Genomic DNA, 20,295 nt, shown 5'->3' with positions numbered 1-20,295 from the left:
CCCAAACTCAGATAAATGCATTCCCAGGCCTTGTTCTCCCCTCCTCCAGGTCAGATTGCTGTTGAAAGCTGAGGCAACAGGAAATACGTCAGCCTCGGGGAGGATCGGAACTCAAGCTGGAGGAGGATGCACAAGGTTCTCACGGAGAAATTCACAACCACTCCCTGCAGCTCATAACCCAAATTCCACTCAGCCTGAGAAGGGTTCCGGCACGCAAACTGTTCAACAGCAGCCGAATCAGACAGCGTGCAGGGTCAGGGGGGGCTTTGTTACCCGGTCGCATGACTGCTGAAGGCAGCCAAAGCCAGAAAATGTGAACTTTAGGACTGAAGAAATGGCGAGGGAAAACCTCACTCCTCCCTTGCAATAGGGACACCTTTCCCCCCCTCTACAGCTCTAACTATGTACCTCACTCCTGCTGGCCCTAGTGCCCTCCATCACACACAGATCTACTAATATACCCCGTTCCTTCCTCGCAGTGCCTTCTGGTACTCACAAACACACCCCCCCCCCCCTCCAGATGGCTTCACATGCAGAAAGAAAGTAGGGCGTCTCATTATTTCTCCAGTGCTGGTGCCAAGAAGCAGACAGAGATTCTGATGTACTAAGGAGCACTTTCTCAGAAGCAAAACCTCCCCCTTCCCCAGGAGTGCAGAATTTGGTTTGAGTTGGGTTTGAACTTGCCAGGGCTGGACAAATTTCTTTCAGTTTGGTCCCAGGTATAGACAGAGCGTCTATTGCCTTTTAACTGGATTCCAAGCCTGAAAACATGTTTCCAAGGGTCGGTCCTTGAGGGGGTCGGTCGGCACGGAGACGGAGAGGTATTAGAACTGGGTCAGATCCCTGAAGAAGCTCATTCTCCTTCTATCAGTTTGGTTCGGTGCAGTGGCGTACCTAGGGGGGTGCGGGGGGGGCAGGCCGCCCCGGGTACCAGCCCTGAGGGGGTGTTCCCGGCCTTGCCGCTCAGTCCCCCCCCACGCCCGAAGGACCGCTCGCCCCACTGACCTTCCAGCACACCTATGAAGCAGCCCGCAGCAGGATCGCGACGTCAGCAATCCCTCAGCTGCTTGGGCGCTGCTTCCTGCGCCGCGGTCCCGTCCCTCCTCTGACGTCAGAGGAGGGGGCGGGACCGCGACGCAGGAAGCAGCTCCTAAGTAGCGCAAATATAGCTGACGTCGCGATCCTGCTGCGGCTGCTTCATAGGTAGTGCGGGGAGGCCAGGGGGGCGAATGGTCCTTCGGGGTGGGTCGGGGCATCAGGCCTTCAGGGTGGGGCGGGCGGGCGGGCAGGCAGACTTTCAAGGGGGAGGGGGGTGACAGGCAGGCAGGCAGGCCTTCAAGGGGGGGTGCAGGTCTTCGGGGGGGGGGTGCAGACCTTCAAGGGGGTGCAGGCCTTCAAGGGGGGGACAGGCAGGCAGGCCTTCAAGGGGGGGACAGGCCTACAAGGGGGGGGGACAGGCCTACAAGGGGGTGCAGGCCTACAAGGGGGGGACAGGCCTTCAAGGGGGGACAGGCCTTCAGGGGGGGTGCATGCCTTCAGGGGGGGTGCCGACCTTCAAGGGGGTGCAGGCCTTCAAGGGGGTGCAGGCCTTTGGGGGGGTGCCAACCTTCAAGGGGGGGTGCAGGCCTTCAAGGGGGGGGACAGGCCTTCAAGGGGGGACAAGCAGGCAGGCCTTCAAGGGGGGGACAGGCCTACAAGGGGGTGCAGGCCTTTGGGGGGGTGCCAACCTTCAAGGGGGGGGACAGGCCTTCAAGGGGGGACAAGCAGGCAGGCCTTCAAGGGGGGGACAGGCCTACAAGGGGGTGGGACAGGCAGACCTTTAAGGGGGGACAGGCCTACAAGGGGGTGGGACAGGCAGACCTTTAAGGGGGGATAGGCCTTCAAGGGGGGACAAGCAGGCAGGCCTTCAAGGGGGGGTCAGGCCTTCAAGGGGGGGGACAGGCCTTCGGGGGTGCAGGCCTTCGGGGTGGGTGCAGGCCTTCGGGGTGGGTGCAGGCATTCGGGGTGGGTGCAGGCCTTCTGGATGGGTGCAGGCCTTCAGGGAGGGACAGACCTTCGGGTGGGGGGTACAATCCTTCGGGGAGGGTGCAGGCCTTCAGGGGTGGGGTTTAGGCCTTCAGAGGGGGACAGACCTTCGGGTGGGAGGTAAAGTCCTTCGGGGGGTGCAGGTCTTCAGGGGTGGGGTGTAGCCCTTCGGAGGGGGGACAGACCTTCGGGGGAGGGGGGTCCTGGTGTAAAAGTACACAGAGGGAGAGAGGGAAGGGGGGGTTCAAAGATACGTGCATATGCCAGACTTTGGGGGTTAGAAATAATGGGTCTAAAAACAGAGGAGTGGGAGAGAGATGGTGCATAATGGGATTTAGGGAGGGAAGGAACAGAAAGGGAGAGAACTTGGAAACAGGGGATGGTGTGGAGGGGGGACAGAGATACTGGATAGGAGGATAGTTGGGAACAGAAAGGGAGAGATGGTGGATCCTGGGGTGGTGGGGAGTTGAGAAAAGGTGAATCTGTGGATGGAGACAAAAAAAAGGAAAGATGCCAGATCTCCGGGAGAGGGAAGGGAAACGGAAGGGGAGAACAGAGATGGCAGACGGATGGTTAGCACGGAGAAAGGAGACCCTGGCAAGCAAGACAACAAGAGCCTGGGACCAACAAGATTTGAATATTGATCAGAGAACAAAAGGTAGAAAAAATAATTTTATTTTCTGTTTTGTGATTACAATATGTTAGATTTGAAAAGTGTACATGAGACAGCTTGAAATGGGAACTTTTCTATTTTTGTGAATGGCAAGGCTGAGTTCAGTTAAAATAAATGCTTTATAAGAAAATATAATAATGTGTTTTATAAAGTTTATAAGCATTGCTGGCATACTCGGTGAGGTGTTCCTAGTGTTGGTGGTGGTGGTAGCATGTCAGTGTGTTGAGAGGAAGAGATAGTCTGGGAAATTCTGCTGAGCAAACTCTGGGCCCATTTCCACCCCCAGTTAGTCCACTCCACTCAACTGGTTCACACACTGAGTGGGTCTTTGGGTGTTATTTCTGGGTAGTTGTTTTAGAATCTCTTCCAGTGGTTTGTCAGTATCTCCTTCTGGTCCAAGGAAGGAAACTTTGTCAACCTTAGCATTGACCTTCAGAATATGTTTGTAACAGCGCTGCTTGTGTGGCATTAGGCTATGTAGTGATCGAAAGAAAAAAACAGACCTTTGCACATTTTTGCACTATATGGTGGGTGTATGAGGAGATTCATTTCCTGCACAGTTAAGTCCATGTGAAGTTACCTTGTGCTGTATTTGACATCTAGCAAGGTCTCTGTTTGGAAGGAAAGATCTAAGCTTAAAAATGAAGTGGCCAGAAGTTATGTTAAAAGTAGATAGCGTAGCTGGTTTTAAGAAAGGTTTGGACAAATTCCTGGAGGAAAAGTCCATTGTCTGTTATTAAGACATGGGGGAAGCGTCTGCTTGCCCTGGATTGGTGCACTCAGTTGTTCCCACTTGGAGAACCTATTGACTTTTACTGCTTTTCTGTGTGGCTTTAACATTTTTGCTATTCAGTATACCTAAACTATTATTCAGTAGAAAAAATTTGTTTGTTCAATCAAATCCTGTGTGGACATTGGACTTCTATGAGTGAATGTTCTGCTTGATTGAACAAACTAAATTTTTTCTACTGAATAATAGTCTAGGTACAATGAAAGTAAATAGCAAAAATGTTTGAGTAGATAATTAAGGAAATCTTTTTCATATTGCTTGCTTATGGACTGGGAAAAAAGACTGTTCAAGCAAATGTCTCCAGAACTGCTTTAATGGAAAAATGTGATTTTTTTTTTTTAAAGTACTTTGTGAAATTTATTGTTGTTGTGAAATTTATTGTTATACTTTGTTTAAACTTAAAAAGCGGTGTCATTAACAGTGAATCTAATCGAAAAATCGATTCAACAGGGTGAATCGGATCGAATGAAATATTTTTCTCTGAATCGGGCAGCACTATTGGCTACCATGAGAATGGGCTACTGGGCATGATGGACCATTGGTGTGACCCAGTTAGGCTATTCTTATGTTATGTTCTCATCTGTAGGGGCCTTTGTTTTCACTTCTTATTTTAATGTATTTTTTTCCTGGGAACTTATCAGTGTTTTTTTATAATGGGAACAAAAATGGAAGAGAATTAATGTGTGTGGAATGGGGGGGGGGGGTAACTAATTTCTTCAGCTAAATAATTCAATCCACTTCAAACAGACATAGGAGAACTCACGCACCATTCACACTCCCTCCAACCAAAAACGTCAAAAGAAAAAAACTGTTCGACAACCTCCTAGCCATTCGAGCTGCAACACTTGACCCCCAACTCTACAACCTATTGACCTCGACCACAAACTACAAAACCTTAAAAAAAGAAATAAAAACCCTTCTATTAAAAAAACACATAAAACCAAACTAACATAATCAGAACTGTCCCAAGCATCACCTGCAACTACTCCATATGTACTTCTGATGTCATGACAATTCAGACATAATTTATGTTATGTTATGTTTGGAATAATGGTTACATAAATGAGGTTCAATAAAAGAAAATTTTCTGTGGGAGCATTTGTTGGAACTTCTGTTATCCTGATTTCTTCTATCTGTGGGCTTTCTTTAGCTAACCTACTTATCTGGGGCTTTCCACTTCTGCAGCTGCCCTTTTCACGGTCCACTTTGCGCTTGCACTCTCTGGGGAGGGGGGGTTGGGTCTGGGCTTGGTGGGGTAGGTGTGTCTGGTAGTTTTGTCTGGGTGGTGGCTGGGTGTTTCTTGGGTTCTTGTTGTGCGGATTGGTGTGTCTGGTGAGCGGTCTGGGTGTTGTTGCTTGTGGGGGTTTTTTTCATTATAAAATATGGCTGAGGGTCTAGTCCGGCTTATTATTCTTGTGGGTTCTGGGGTGGGATTTGTTTGCTTGCCCCAAGTTTTGGCCTTTTGTTGTGTATTGCTATGCCTCTCATTGGCAATTTTCTCTTGGGAGAGGCTTGTTCATGCTTGTTGTTGCTGTTACTCTCATTCTGTGTTCTTTTTGATAATGTATAAGTTTCTGTACAGACCATGGTTGCTTGTCTGGACCTTTTGCCATTCTCAATAAAAATACTTTGAAAAAAAAAAGAAAATTTTCACTGCCTGTTTCTATTCTGACCATTTATTCCATTTCATGGTTATTGCAAAAAAAAAAAAAAAAAAAAATTTTACATGAGGGGGGGGGGGGTGTCAAAAAATGATGGGCCCCGGGTGCCACATACCCTAGGTACGCCACTGGTGTACAGAGGTAACATGGATTCGCTGTGGTTGTGTCCATAGAAAACAAAACTAGCAGCACATAGTCAGGCTCATATTCAGACCACAGGAGATAGTGACATAGTAAGGGCACCCCCCCCCCCACACACACACACACACTCCTTCCTGGCCCCCACTCTATACTCGTACCCTCCCTTCCCCCATATCTCTAAATCTTCTAGTGCGAGTGGCTTCTCCAGCATCCTCCTCGCACCAGCGATGGATTTCCCGCTGACGTCACTTCCTGGCCCCATGACCTAGAAGTGATTCAGAGGGGAACCAGGCTGGCGTGGCAGAAGTTGCTCGTGCTAGCGAAGATCTACAGAAGTATGAGGTGGGGGGGGGAGGGATGGCGCATGTGTGGTGTTGCGTGGCAGACATGGTGCCCAGGGCAGTCTGCACCCCTCACCCTCCATTACTATGCCACTGGCAGGAGATCACCAGCAATACCGGAAATTCATTGCTGATGCAGTATCTGGCCACCAGCATTGAATTTCCATTCTGTTTATAGCCGGCCGAGGCTACACCAATATTCACCAGCTAGCCGGCTAAGTATCAACATCCAATGATATTCCACACTTGTAGGCGGTTGTATTTGACCGCCAAATTTAGCCGGCAAGCCACTGAATGTTGGTTGTGATCGGCTATGTTGCATGACGTTGTCGATCACTGGCCAATCTGAAAACCGGGATATTCAGTGTGAGATAGCAGGCTGTCCTCCACTGAATATCAGTGAATAGCCGGCTGTGTGCTATGTAGCCGGCCAGGAGCCATTTCTGGATGGCTAAATAATGCTGAATATTGGGCCCATTGCACATAAATATTTGCAAGAAATTTTGTGAAGCTAATATGTGCAAACAAACTTTCCAGTTCGTGCGCAGATGTGTGCTGGCACTTTCATTATCTCCAGACATGCGCACAATGAAGCTGCCCGTACTGTGGTATATAAGACACTGTATTATATTGTTTAAGCTCTCTGAGCTAGGGACTCTTGGTGCCTCGTGTGTCTGGGCTTTAAGGCAGTGGCACTGTTCTGAACCTCAAAACACACTCCCTGCTCCGAGGTTGCAAGAGATTGACTTGGATTCCTCTGGCATTTTTCTGTTGTTGCCAAAGAGAGTCTAACCTTATGTTGTTCATGGCCTAACTGTGGTATATTGGTAGGAGGTGAAGAGTGGGGGGTGTGGAAGATGCACTGCAGTTGCTTGTTCCGTCATGCAGGCTGAGACTTTCCCATTTCCAGTTGCTGGAAATCTGGCATCTTTCACGAACACTTCATTATGCAGCACTACTGCGCCTTGGATAACCGTATCCCTGGTGGGAGTGGCTAGGAAGCATTAGCTCAGATCAGTTATGAGCAGGACTCCGCCCTCTCTGCGTGAACCAACAGGCACAGAAGGCTTTAATCACTGCTGACAGCACTGGACCTGACCCTGAGGGGTTTTCTTCAAAGCTGAGCAATGAAGAGATTATTCTCCTTGTCTGCATAGAATTTGGTGGAGAAAAATGCAGCCCTAAAATCCGTTCTTTCTTCCAGTTTGAGCACACAAATTTGTACAAATCAGTAAACATGTTGGGAGTTGAGCTGAGGCACTATACAGAAAATGCAAGTGTTCTCTGGGATTCCAGTGACCCAGAGCCCAGTTTGTCTTCCCTTGGGCACCCATTGTTTTAAATGGCCTGAGAAACTAGATTCATACAACATTTTTGAGACTGTAGGAAGTTTTCTTGCTGTTGAATATATGCATAAATAAGAACATAAGAATTTGCCATACTGGGACAGACTGAAGGTTCATCAACAGTGGCCAACCTTGGTCCCAAGTAGTAAAACAGATGTTATGCTGCTTATCCTAGGAATAAGCAGTGAATTTGCCCAAACCATCTCAATAATGGCCTACGGTCTTCTCTTTTAGACCTTTTTAAAACCCTGCTAAGCTAACTGATTTCATCACATTCTCTGGCAACAAAATCTGGAGTTTAATTACGCACTGTGTGAAGAAATATTTTCTCCAGTTTGTTTTAAATCTACAACTTAGTAACTTCATTGCATGCCCCCTAGTCCTAGTATTTTTGGAAAAAGTAAACAATGTTGATACTTAGCCGGCTAGCTGGTGAATATTGGTGTAGCCTCGGCCGGCTATAAACAGAGTGGAAATTCAATGCTGGTGGCCAGATACTGCGTCAGCAATGAATTTCCGGTATTGCTGGTGATCTCCTGCCAGTGGCATAGTAATGGAGGGTGAGGGGTGCAGACTGCCCCCGGCGCCATGTCTGCCACGCAACACCACGCATGCGCCATCCTTCCCCCCCCCCACCTCATACTTCTGTAGATCTTCGCTAGCACGAGCAACTTCTGCCACACCCGCCTGGTTCCCCTCTGAATCACTTCTAGGTCATGGGGCCAGGAAGTGACGTCAGCGGGAAATCCATCGCTGGTGCGAGGAGGATGCTGGAGAAGCCACTCGCACTAGAAGATACACATCTACCCATTCCACTCTACTCAGTATTTTATAGACCTCTGTCATATCACCCCTGAGCCATCTCTTCTCCAAGCTGAAGAGTCCTAGCTTTATCTCTTGAGCGGAAGCTCAGGCATTCTGGTATCCCCCCCTGAGCTTGTAATGGAACTAAATATGTATAGATGCACCGAACTGGTGGTTCAGTGTTACTTTTATAACCTAAATCATAAATAACCACCACAAAACCATTCAAAAAAACAGGGACCTCCAGAAGAAAACAGAAAACTTTTTTATCCAGGAGGGTGGAGAAAAGACCTCAATGTCTCTTTAATTGCAGAACTCAAACTTTCTCATCTCCTTACATAAAGGACAAATACCTCAAAGATATTCTTAGAGGCTTGCCACCAATTGTATCCCAAGTGCTTTAACGTAGCTCAATAAAGCACAAAATATGTAAGAAATAAAAAATACACTTATCGTCACAGTAACTTGTTACAAAGAGCACTTGTCTTATCAATAGATATAAACAGGATGGAGTCAGTCCAGAGGAAGTGCTATAAGTGCTATAGAGGTTCATATGCTAATGGGGAAATTAGCATGGTCATTATCGGAAAAATAGAAAAAGCTGTCTTTTACCCGCCATGCTAAAAGTGGCCTCATTATGTGGGAAAGACCCACATTGAGCCAACCACAGACCACTTTTTAGCGCTGCTTGGAAAAAGAGCCCCCTATTCTTCTATTCCATGGGTGAGCCAGGACTCGAGGAGGCTACAGTTCAGAGGCAGCACACATCATCCCTGGGGTTGGAGTGCTGGTTATAGCTTAAGGGCGACACCTAGTGGTTTCTGAAGGAGACTTGGTGCATGATCTCTAGTTCAGGACTACAAAGCAAATTGAGACTAGTCTTTATTGACCTAACATGGGTTGTGTTTCAGTGCACAGCGCCTACATCAGGGGTCATCTAGTCCAATAAATAGCCATGAAAGTATATCAGTTCAGGATTTGAAACAACAGTGGTGCCAAAGAGGTATTTTCTAATAACGTGTACTATCAGCATCTGATCTAAAATAGACGGTAAACCAAAAAAGGTTGAGGACTGACAAACTCCAGACTAGGTGTGCCAGGAAGGAGAGGGGGGAATTATAAAGTACATCAGAAATCCATTTGTAACTGTGAATGACAACTCATGATCCCGAATCTCAGACCTAGTTCACGTGAGCTGGAAGTATAAAGAGAGCAGAAGGAAACTGCTGGGTCAAAAAAAAAAGTAGAGATGTTTATAAAGTTATAGCATTATTATAGATAATGCCCACATTTAAATGTTTTCTTTATTTGCTTGTTTTAGAAATTAAATGTGCAGATGTACAACCAATCAGAATCCGCTGCCGTGAAACCCTACAGCATTGTGCGAATCCATCCATTTCTCTGAGTAAGGACTGTGTCTTGGTAGCCCGGGGTACCCAAAACGAGAACTGCACCCCAAATGGCAGCGTTATCTTCTCTGGCACCCAGAAGGATGAACATGATGCAGGAAACCAGCACCGCCCTTCCTCTGGCAGTCACCCACGACCCCACTGCCCATCTGGCAATGTGCCTATCACACCCCAGCAGAATCCACAAGACTGCATTACTCCAGGTTGTGAAGATACCTGGAAGCCCCTGTACATCCCCCAGGCACAGCATAGAATCAGTGGAACTTCCATAATGTCAAACAGTCCTGGCTCTGACACCAGTTACATCCTGGGCAGGTAAATATTATTATTATTATTATTATTATTCTTTATTCTTATATACCGCCATACCCAGTGAGTTCTAGGCGGTTTACATCAATTAGCAAATGATCTGCATTGAATAGCAGATTTACAACAAAATTAGAGGTAGGTTTACAAAATTAGAATCAGATTTACAGCATTGAATAGCAGATTTACAACAAAATTAGAAGTAGGTTTACAAAATTAGAAGCAGATTTACAGCATAATTAGAAGAATTTTTGACAGAAAATTGCAGGCCGAATTACGATAAATTACAGTGATTTGCCGCAGTCAGCCATGAAGTTACAGCGATTCTTAACTGTCTGCACAGAGGGCAGGTTTACATCAATATTACAGAAATTGCAGGTTTGACCGAGCTAGGTAGGGGAGGTAGAGGGTGGGGGAGGGAGGGGGGGACTGGTGAAGGAGGAAGGGGGCAGCGGTGGGGTAAGTGTCCTGTGAGGTGAATGGGTTATTAAGGGTCGTGTTTGCTGAAAAGGTACGTTTTTAGTAGTTTTCTGAATGATAGGTAAGTGGGGGCCTCGAGTATCATCTCTGTTTCCAAAGATCCCTTCACATTGTCTTCTTTGCAATTCATTGATAAGTAACTGTGCTAAGTGTTTTTACTTGACCTGTAGTACCCTCTTTTGTTCTTCATTGGGCTTTCAGTAATGAGTGACAGTGGGGTGACATGTTCAAGATCTTGTAGTGGCTAGGCTGAGAAATGCAAATCCCGGGTTCCCATGGGACCGTTGCTAATTCTGCTTCCAGGTCTCCAGATTACTAACTCCCTCACCCTATACTCTCTCATGGGATCTAGACTGCAAGGTGGAAATGATTGCTAAGTTTTGCTTTTAATGCTTTCTCCTGACAGTGTGCATTCTGTAACCAACAATTATGACAGTCACCAGCACTCGCTCATCTCCAGGTCCACAGGCAACCTCTTTGGGTCTGTGGGATCCTTTGCTAATCTAAACAGCCCAAGTGTAACCTCTCCTACGGTATCAAAATACTGTTTCAATGATCAGAGCCCTGAAGCCTTCAGCCCTGGTCCATACCAAACAAACATGGCTTACTCCACTAAGAATCGGTCTAGCTCACCACCCTATCAAGGGGAACATGCCAACAGCTGCCCACCCTCCATCCTTAATTCTACTATGGATATTCCAATTCTCCTGGTCAATGGCTGCTCAGAACATAGTGACTTTTCTCCCAACCCTTCGAAGAACCACCGTACATTTGGCCGACGTCGAATCTCATCCAACTCCATCCCGTTCTCTGAACCTGCAGGTCTCATTAAAACCTCTTCAGATTCCTTCCTCTCAACATCATCCAACAGTAAGTTCCCTTTCTAAATAGAGTATTATACCTCGCCAAATTTCTTCTTTTAGGAGAACCAACATTCACCTCCTGCTTGCTTTAGTTACTACTTGTATATTACTAAAACAATGGAATCAGGGAAAAGGACAGGGTACACCAAGAAGCTGTCAGAAAGAATATAGAATTATGAAAAGAATATGCTTATTGTAAATTGAGTTGTTAAAGATGTACATTGGAACTTCTTCTGGTACAAACCTCTGAAGTCTTGAGTTCATTGCATAATTCGGCATGTACTGGGTTTCTCTAATGCAGTTGTATTGGCTGCCTTCATTTTCAGATCCAGGCAGAGATAACCAGCCAACCATGAAATTTGTTATGGACACCTCCAAGTATTGGTTCAAGCCAAATATCACACGGGACCAAGGTAGAGAAAGATGATTCAATGGTGTCCCATGTCCAGTTAATGAAAACTTTTGATACTAGCTGTTATGTACATAGAGAATGAGATGCCTTCAGGTTGGGCTACAACCTTGTTCGTTCCCTATTCTTCTAAATGATTTCTCCTCCCTCCTACCAGTTGTTATTTTCCAATTATTCTTCTGGGTTTGGTTTTGACATGTGGGCATTTATACCTTATCCTGTTTCATCATGTACACACATGCTTCACCTAAGTGTTCTGTATACATATGTTTACACGTGTGGTTCTTTAACTAGCTTTTCATTTTACCGTGTCGCAGCCATCGAACGCCTGAAAAACAGGGAGCCTGGATCATTCGTTGTCCGAGACAGCACTTCATACAGAGGTTCCTTCGGCTTGGCCATGAAGGTTCCGACATCTTCAACTGCAGCCAGGACCAAGACAGGTACAGCAATTATTTAAGGTGATGGGGATCACTGATCACCCAGTGCATTCAGTCTCAGCACCAAAGGGCATAAAAATGTTACCCTGTTGTACAATTAACAAAGAAGAAAAGGATCAAAGGGGCAATTTTTCAAGGTATTTCAGTCAGTAGAACAGCATCCTTACACGCAGAAATAACCTTTTATAAAATTACATATAGGGTTAATTTACAAATAAAAGAAAAGCATCCAAAAAGTGGCAGGTGTTTTTCTCGCCAAACCTTTCCAATTTGCTATTTTTTAGATGGATTTCTATGGAGCTTGTCCACGGTGCACCTAAATCTCATGGGGGCATGTTAGAGGCGAAGTTTGGGCAAGACTAATGAAGGCTTATAATTTGGACTTTTTTTTTTTTTTTTTTTTGCAATAATTGAACATTTTAGAAAATGTCCAGGGCACAGTTTAGATGTTTGGGGCTAGACCTGTTTTAACAATGAATAAGTTTTTTTAAAAAAGGTGTCCAAACTAACCAGATGATCACTGGGGGGATGAAGACATAACACACACCCCACTCCCCCAGTGGTCACTAACCACCCCCCCCACCCCCGCCCACTCCCTCCCTCCCTCCCATTACATACTTGCCTGTAAAACAGCTCCAGATGTTGTTAGTACTACTAGAACAACAAGCAGGTTCCTGAAGTGGGCCATCGGGCGGTGTAGTGAACTATAGAGATGGGGGACGCAGGCCCTTATCGCATTCTAACTGCTACACATATGGTAGAATATATGAGCCTTTCAAAACCCACCCAAATCCCATTGTACCTATATATACAGTAGGTAACATTCACAGGCATAAGGGTTATTGGTGTGGTATATAGCTGGGTCCAGTAGGTTGTGGGTGAGCTTTGGAAGGCTCACCATACACTATGAGGGGGTTATGGTGAGATGTATACCTGGGCCTTTTTTATGTGAAGTTCTTGCAGTGCCCCACAGCTCTACTGAGATGTCTGTGTGGCCAGTTTGCTAAAAAAAAAAAAAAAAAAAAATACTGTCCCCTCCCAATAGCTGGCGTTGTGCATTTTTCTTTTGAATGTGTCTTTTTTTCAAAAATGGTTCAAAAAGACAGATGCACTGAGGACAAGCACGTCTGAGAAATGACCAGCGCGGTGTTCTAGAATTTGAGAAATGCGTGCCCAAGTTGCATGCCAGGATTTACAGCAGGTTTCAGCTGGTACATGTCCGCACACCCAAAGTTGGGTGCGCAACAATCCCCCGCTAGGTGTTATTCTATAAAGGGCACTCATCTCAGATCACCCTTTATAGGCTAGTACTGAGCATTTCCTGGTGTCTGTTTTTTGGCTTCTACCAAAAAAAAATGCTTTAAACCAATGTTTGCTTTATTGTGAAATTATACATTGTCTATTGCTATTTGTGGTATTTATATATGAATTTTTAGGACATCATACAAGAAATATGTTGAACTACATGTTTCAATGTGCAATTATTGTGAAATATTGACAAAATATTTCAATTTGGTATGAGTTTGGGTTTTTTTTAATGGATCTTTGAAAGAGAACCTGAACCTGTTATCACAAGCACAAAAAATTCTCTAAGTGCTATGTTATGGTTGCTGATATCTATTTTTCTCCCTTTATGTGAGACATGTATGCGAATATGCATTTTTTGGTTTAAGGCATTTTTTGGTGCATGTCGACACATTTTTTGACCTTATATTCCCTTTGGTTACATGAGTCTATCTTTCGGCACCATTTACAGAATCCAGCCCCTGGTTTCAGGGCCAGCCTTCGCTAGAGGATGCTTTGGCCATTGTGAGCCTAAAACAGTTTGTAAACTGACTTACAGGAGAGACTGTTTTACTGGAGAGACCTTGACTCTGGGGTAGTGAATGTGGGACCTATGAGACTGAAATACCTGGGAGACCTTAGTGTGGAAGGGGGTAGAGTGAATGTGGATCCCAGAATCTGGAACAACCTCCCAGGCAGCCTTTGATAAAACCCCACATGCACTGAAAACACCTTTTTTCCTCAACGCACTGACCCATTTTCATGCAATCCCCTGCATGATATCTTCCATGCAATTTCTATATAATATCTATGGGCTCCTTTTACGAAGGAGTGCTAGCGTTTTTAGCGCACGCAGGAAATTACCGCGCGCTACGCTTTAAGAACTAACGCCAGCTCAAAGCTGGCGTTAAGGTCTAGCGTAGGGGCGTCCAACCTTTTGGCTTCTCTGGGCCGCGTTGGCCGAAAAAAAAATGTTTCTGGGGCCGCGCAAACGCTGCAGCACGACAGAGGAGGGAGCCGGCAAGACGGTAAACACCCGGGGGCAGCAGAGGAAGACACTGCATCGCCCTCGACCGGGGCCGCACAAAATACTTCACGGGGCCGCAGGTTGGACACCCCTGGTCTAGTGTGTGCGGCAATGTGGCGCGCGCTATTTCTGCGCTTTAAAGCTCTAACGCGGTTTAGTAAAAGGAGCCCTATGTCTCTGTAGCAATTCTAATATTGTGTAGACCACAATGATTCCTAGCTGACTTTTGCGGGATACAGGAGTTGGTATGGTATTCCATGAGACTGTGTTCACACTGATCCATTCTTTATTGAGAAGGTGATGACGCTACTGACTGTGTTCGACACTTCCTGATTGAATCTTCTGCCAAAGGAGTGCATCTGAAAGGAGCTTCTGAGGAGCCATACTTTGGTAAGTGTTAAACTGAACTAAGAGCTTAAATTAATAAGTAAAGAAAATCTTTCCGATGGAAGGAAATGTAGATGGCTATTATGGCATCAGAAACATCACCTTCCATTCCAGCCAAATAATGGGGACAACACAACTGAGCAGCTTCCTGCATCGTAACCAGTACAAGGTGTCACCTCTTATACCATAAAGACTTTGCTCACATTACTTCTTATCAGGTAAATCAGTGGTTCCCAAACCTTTCCTGGGAGAACTACTACTCATCACTTATAAAGCACGGAAAGGCGTACCCAGCGCTGTGCATTTTGACATTTATAGATGGTCCCTGCTCGGAAGAGCTTACAATCTAACTTGGACAGACAAAGCATGACATAGAGGATTGGGAATGCAGAACCCAAGGTGAGAGGAGTTGGGAGTCGAAAGCAGTCTTGAAGAGGCGGGCTTTTAACTTGGACTTGAAGACTGCCAGAGACAGAGCCCGCTGTAGGGATTCGGGCAGCTTGTTCCAAGCATATGGTGCAGCAAGGCAGAAGGGACGGTGTCTGGAGTTGGCAGCTGAAGAGAAGGGCACAGATAGGGGGGGGGGGGGACTTACCAATAGGGGGAGAGATAAGCGAGGAGAGATCATGAAGGGCTGCCAAGAGGAGTTTGAATTGTATTTGGAAACGGATGGAACCCCAGCCAGTCTGGTTTTCAGGATATACAAAATGAATATGCAGGAGATAGATTTGCACAACTAGGAGGCAGTGTATGTAAATCAATCTTCTGCATATTTATTTTGGATATCCTGGCTAGGCTTCCCCAGCACAGGTTTGGAAATCACTGCTGTAAATAAAGGCTGAGTATGAAAAAAGGTCACACTCATAGTTGCTTTGTGACTATTCTTGTTGCTTTTTTAATGTTTATAATTTACAAAATAATAATTTGAAAAAAAAAAAAAGATTCTCCTGACCTCCATAGCATACATATGAAAAGAAATGGAAATGTATTTGCTCTGAGAGGTTCTTCTGTGTTCCTTATCTTCTTGATCTCTCATCTGTGAAGATAACTGCTTGCAGATTTATAAATGCAGTGCACAGAGACCTTTGTGGTACGTTCTTTATTTCCCAGTTCACTTTTCTTAAGAAGGCTTTAAACCACTTCTACTAGTAACATAGTAAATGACATCAGATAAGACCTGAATGGTCCATCCAGTCTGCCCAATAGGTACATGCATCACAAATCCTGGATTAAGTTCAATTGTCTTTGTTCATTGATATTTCTGTGCTTACGTTCCAACAACTGGAGTTGCCATCAAAGCTCATTCCAGCCTATCTAGACCATCCCAAATTGCTGGAGTTCCATCAAAGTCCACCCAGCCCATCCTAAGCCAAATAGCCATATACAGGACACAAACCATTCAAGTCTGCTCAGTACCGGCCTTGGTTCTTCCAATTATATCCTTCATTTTCCCACACTCTTTTGAATTCTGTCACTGTTCTCTTCTCTACCACCTCCCTCGGGAGGGCATTCCAGGCATCCACCACCCTCTCCATGAAAAAGAATTTCCTAAAATTACTCCTAAGTCTACAACCCCGCAATCTCAATTTATATCCTCTAGTTTTACCATTTTCCTTTCTCCATAAAAGATTTGGTTCTATATTAATACCTTTTAAGTATTTAAAAATCTGTATCATATCTCCTCTGTCCCTCCTGTCCTCTAGAGCAGTGTTTTTCAACCTTTTTACACCTATGGACCGGCAGAAATAAAATAATTATTCTGTGGACCGGCAGTTGAAGAACACTGGGCTAAGTCGTGGGCCAGACCCCGCCCATCTCTACCCAATCTCCACCTCAGACCCCGCCCCATAATATACTAATTGCACCTTGCACGCCCCGTGCCTCATCTGGAAGCCTTCCCTCTGACGTTGCAACATCAGAGAGAAGGCTTCCGGTTCAGGCGTAGGACGTGCATAGGAGCCACTGCCTGCGGCTTTGTGCACCGAATCAGGAAGAGGGAGCTGGCTCGAAGATAACGCCGCATCGATCGCACCGTGGACCGGTGGTTGAAGAACACTGTTTTGGGCCTGATGCACGTTCTGGCCCTGTGGACCGGCAGGAAATTTCTGTGGACCGGCACCAGTCCACGGACCGGTGGTTAAAGAACACTGCTCTAGAGTATACACATTCAGGTCTTCCAGTCTCTCCTTGTACATCTTTTGGCTCAAACCTCCTATCATCTCTGTCACCTTTTGCTGACCGCTTCAAGTCTTCTTATATCCTTCACCAGATACGGTCTCCAAAATTGAACACAATACTCCAAGTGGGGCCTCAACACCTCCTTTCTTCTACTGGTTATGCTTCTCTCTATACAGCCCAACATCCTTCTGGCTGCAGCCACTGCCTTGTCACACTGTTTCTGCGCCTTCAGATCTTTTTCTCTTGCACCTGATGAGGTGGACTCTGGTCCTTGAAAGCTCGTGCCTCAATAAATTGGTTAGTGATTGAGGCAGGGGTTTAGCCATGGGATGAGCCTGTGCAGGCCTGACATGCCCAGTTTGGGCTCAGGCCCAGTCACCCAGCAGCCACAAGCTATGGCAGCAGTTCCTACACACTGCTGGTGGCTGACCCAGAAGCCTTTCCTCTGATACATTTGCGTTTTACATCAGAGGGAAGGTTTGCAGGTGTGTAGGAACCGCTGTCAGCGACCTGAAGAGAACAGAAATACCGTATAGGCTGGGGGTGGGAAGGGAGGGAAAAAGAGATGCCACATGGGCTGGGGGAGTGGAAAGAGAGGGGCCCAACCACTTTGGTCTCAGGCCCGCCTAGGGTTACCAGTCATCTGGATTTCCCCGGACATGTCCTCCTGTTTGAAGACATGTCTGGGGGACCAGATGGTTTTTCAAAACCCAGCACTTTGTCCAGGTTTTTAAAAGCTTCCCTCAAAATCAGGTTGGGAAGGGGCATCCACACATGCGTGGATGCCATCTAGGGGCGGGGCTGGGGGAGGAATGGGGCATGGCAAAGGTGGGATGGGGCAGGCCTGGGGGCTTGGCCATGGGTCTAGATTTTCCCTGTAGGCCCACCAAAAATCTGTCTGGTTACAGCACTGGTATAAGGTGCTAACTGCCTCTGGCATTTTTCTTTCTTGTTGCAGGGAGTCTTTCTGCACTAGTGTACCAGCATGCCATCACATCTCTGTCCCTCCCCTGCAAGCTGCTCATACCGAAGACAGGTAGGTCCTTGGAATTGGGAACATATTGTGTTTTTCTCTTACTGCACCCTGGTTTTGGTGTACTTTGGTTATTTTGTGCAGTCCTGAGAAGCTTTTAGCTGGAGTGAATGCATTTATCTTTTTTTCTCTTTCCTGTTACTCTTCTTACTAAAATGCAGTTCATCTGGCATTTGTCCGTCGTCACTCTTTTAACCTTTCAGAAGCATTTGCCAAGAATAGATGCCTAAGAAGAACATCATGCTCTCCCTCTAACCAGTTCTTAATGCAGATGAAAAACTCACCTTTCTCGAAGTTGTTTTCACATCTTGACTACTTGTCTATACGAGCGCAATGCATACATACTTTTGGACTCTTTTTTTTTTTACATCAAATTAGCAGATGTATGAGCAAACCACTTAGTAGCTTACAAACTTACCCCCCAAAATTGAACAAACATGAGAATGTTGAAACACTTAAGAAACAGTTCAAAAGAAACCGCAATCTGAACATAGTGAGTGCACAATAAAAGAGGTTGGAAGATTTGTGAGTGGGGGTATGACTGGTGTATGGTGGTAGATGCCTGGAATGAAAACAGTGATAGAATTCAATAAACTTAAAAGGAATCCTTTATGGAAAGAGAATGGAACCAAACAAACTTAGCAGTGCTTAGATGCAGTGGCTTAGCGAGGGTGAGAGGCAGTGGCGCCCCTCCCCTGCCCCCTTCTCTGCCCACCCCCATCCGCTCCTTCCCCACTCCTCCTGCCATACACGCCCGCACCCCTTCCATCCCCCAGTACCTCTTTAACATTCAGGGCACAAGCAACAACCTGCTTTTCCTCTTATGTCACTTCCTAGGCACGGGTCCAGGAAGTGATGTCAGAGGAAGAGCTGAAGCTGACGCGAAAGTATCTAGCCCCTAAATGAGGAAGGATTCATTTAAAAAGCAACCTGATAACCCTTGATAAAGCCATTTATTGGCGAAAAGGGTCCTGTCGGGGCTGGCTAGAAACTCTGCCTACTAAAAGATAAGTGAAAATCTCTTTCAAATTAAAAGTTGAATATAAATTAACAATAATAAAGAGATTTTTGTTGAGCACTAGAGAGGAGGTGGAATTAAGGGTCAATGATTAAAGCCGGTAACCATTCAGTCTTGATATTACATATCAGTGTCCTAAATCAAACAGGTTTCTGAGACCCTTTATCCTCCTAACCTATATTGGACACTCTATGATGGGATTCTTTACAGTTTTGGATTGTTGCCAGTTCATCCCATACACCACCTTCCTTGTTATTTTAGTGTGTTGCTGCTCGAACCCCGATCAATAAAGAGGTACGGGGGAAGGGGCATGCATGCTCGGTAGTGGGGGGGGGGGGGGGGGGAAGTGGAAATGAGGACGGGTGCTGGTGCCCCTATCAAGACGGCATCCGGGGCAGACTACCCCCTCTTTACTACACCACTGCTTAGATGGCAACTGAAGTTATTGGGAGGGAAAGCCAATACCGAGCAGGCTCTGTCTATGCCCTACAAACCATCCCGAATTCTAAGATCAGCAGACCGTAAATTACTAGCCGTCCCCTCTCTACGTATAATAGGCGCCAAACGTCAGGACATCTTCTCAGTAGTAGCCCCCCAGCTGTGGAACACTCTTTCCACCCTTGTTAGAGAAGAAAATAACTTAGACCATTTTAAAGGGCTTCTCAGACTAATATTTAAACCCATCCTTTGGATACTCTTGCTCTTCTTCTAATAGTCTCATGCCCTTTTTCTTAAAGAATCAGACCATTGTACCTCCCTTCCTTTTGTGCGTTCCTTATTTCTACACTATCCTATACAGGTTGTATTTCTTCCTATTGCACCATGTTAGTCCGGTTCTAATATATGTAGAGGGCCATTTTCGATATGATGTTTAATCCCCTGTTTTACGAAGCCACGCTAGCGGCTGCGCTGCGGTAACGGCCCCAAAGCCCATAGAGATGTAAAGGGCTTCGGGGCCGTTGCCACGCGGCTTCGTAAAACAGGGGGTTAAACATCATATCGAAAATGGCCCTCTACATATGTTAGCGTAAATGGAAAAATATCAGCGAGGTGGGCATTATGTTTTAATTGGCTTTCTGTATAAGAGTCCTACCAGTGGGGCTGTATGTTGTCAATTTCCCTAGTAAGATTTACTGTTTGTCTTGACTAGATTTTAAGCTGCATACACACTTTTAGAGCTCTAAAATAAGCAGTACTGTAATGTCCCCTATATACTAAAAGATTTTTTTTTATCTGCTGCAGATTTTTTTGATGGAGAAGGTACCACAAGCTCGTCTCCAGAACTGGCTGTCTCTCAGTTGATGAAAGCTGCAGGTAAGGATCACATGACCCTCTTTAATGGATGGTGGGGACAACAGCTTTTGGCATGGACATGCAACATTATAGATTAGCATACAGACAGATGCAGCATAAATCCAAATTAGTGCAAATTAACTCCATTTTGCATCAATAATTGGCTATTAGCAGACTAAATTGACTAAATAGTTTGTGTGCATCTGGGCTCTGCACCCAGCTTTAGGTAACCTATATAGAGAATCTGTGGAACAGTAGCCACACCGTTACTGTCCCTCGTTACCTGAGCTCAGCTTCTCCACCTACATGCTGTCGCTCCAGTCATCTGACGTTCCCTAATGAAAAGAAAAAGGATCTAGGTGTCACGGTTGAGGGTACGTTGAAACC

General features: G+C 45.8%; 1 protein-coding gene across 1 annotated transcript in view; it reads left to right on the top strand.

Annotated features, from left to right (window-relative positions):
* TNS4 (tensin 4) overlaps positions 1-20,295 on the top strand; it is a 61,012-nt gene that overhangs the window by 26,222 nt on the left and 14,495 nt on the right. The window contains exons 3-9 of the mRNA XM_033917362.1: positions 9,103-9,505; positions 10,383-10,846; positions 11,166-11,252; positions 11,566-11,691; positions 14,297-14,389; positions 17,523-17,600; positions 19,858-19,929. Coding sequence (XP_033773253.1) covers positions 9,103-9,505; positions 10,383-10,846; positions 11,166-11,252; positions 11,566-11,691; positions 14,297-14,389; positions 17,523-17,600; positions 19,858-19,929 — 1,323 coding nt within the window. The remainder of the gene's footprint in view (positions 1-9,102; positions 9,506-10,382; positions 10,847-11,165; positions 11,253-11,565; positions 11,692-14,296; positions 14,390-17,522; positions 17,601-19,857; positions 19,930-20,295) is intronic.

Source organism: Geotrypetes seraphini, chromosome 13, assembly GCF_902459505.1.
Source record: "Geotrypetes seraphini chromosome 13, aGeoSer1.1, whole genome shotgun sequence".
NCBI classification, from domain to species: domain Eukaryota; kingdom Metazoa; phylum Chordata; class Amphibia; order Gymnophiona; family Dermophiidae; genus Geotrypetes; species Geotrypetes seraphini.
Note: the sequence above shows the minus strand (reverse complement) of the source record. Positions and strands in the feature narration are given on the sequence as shown.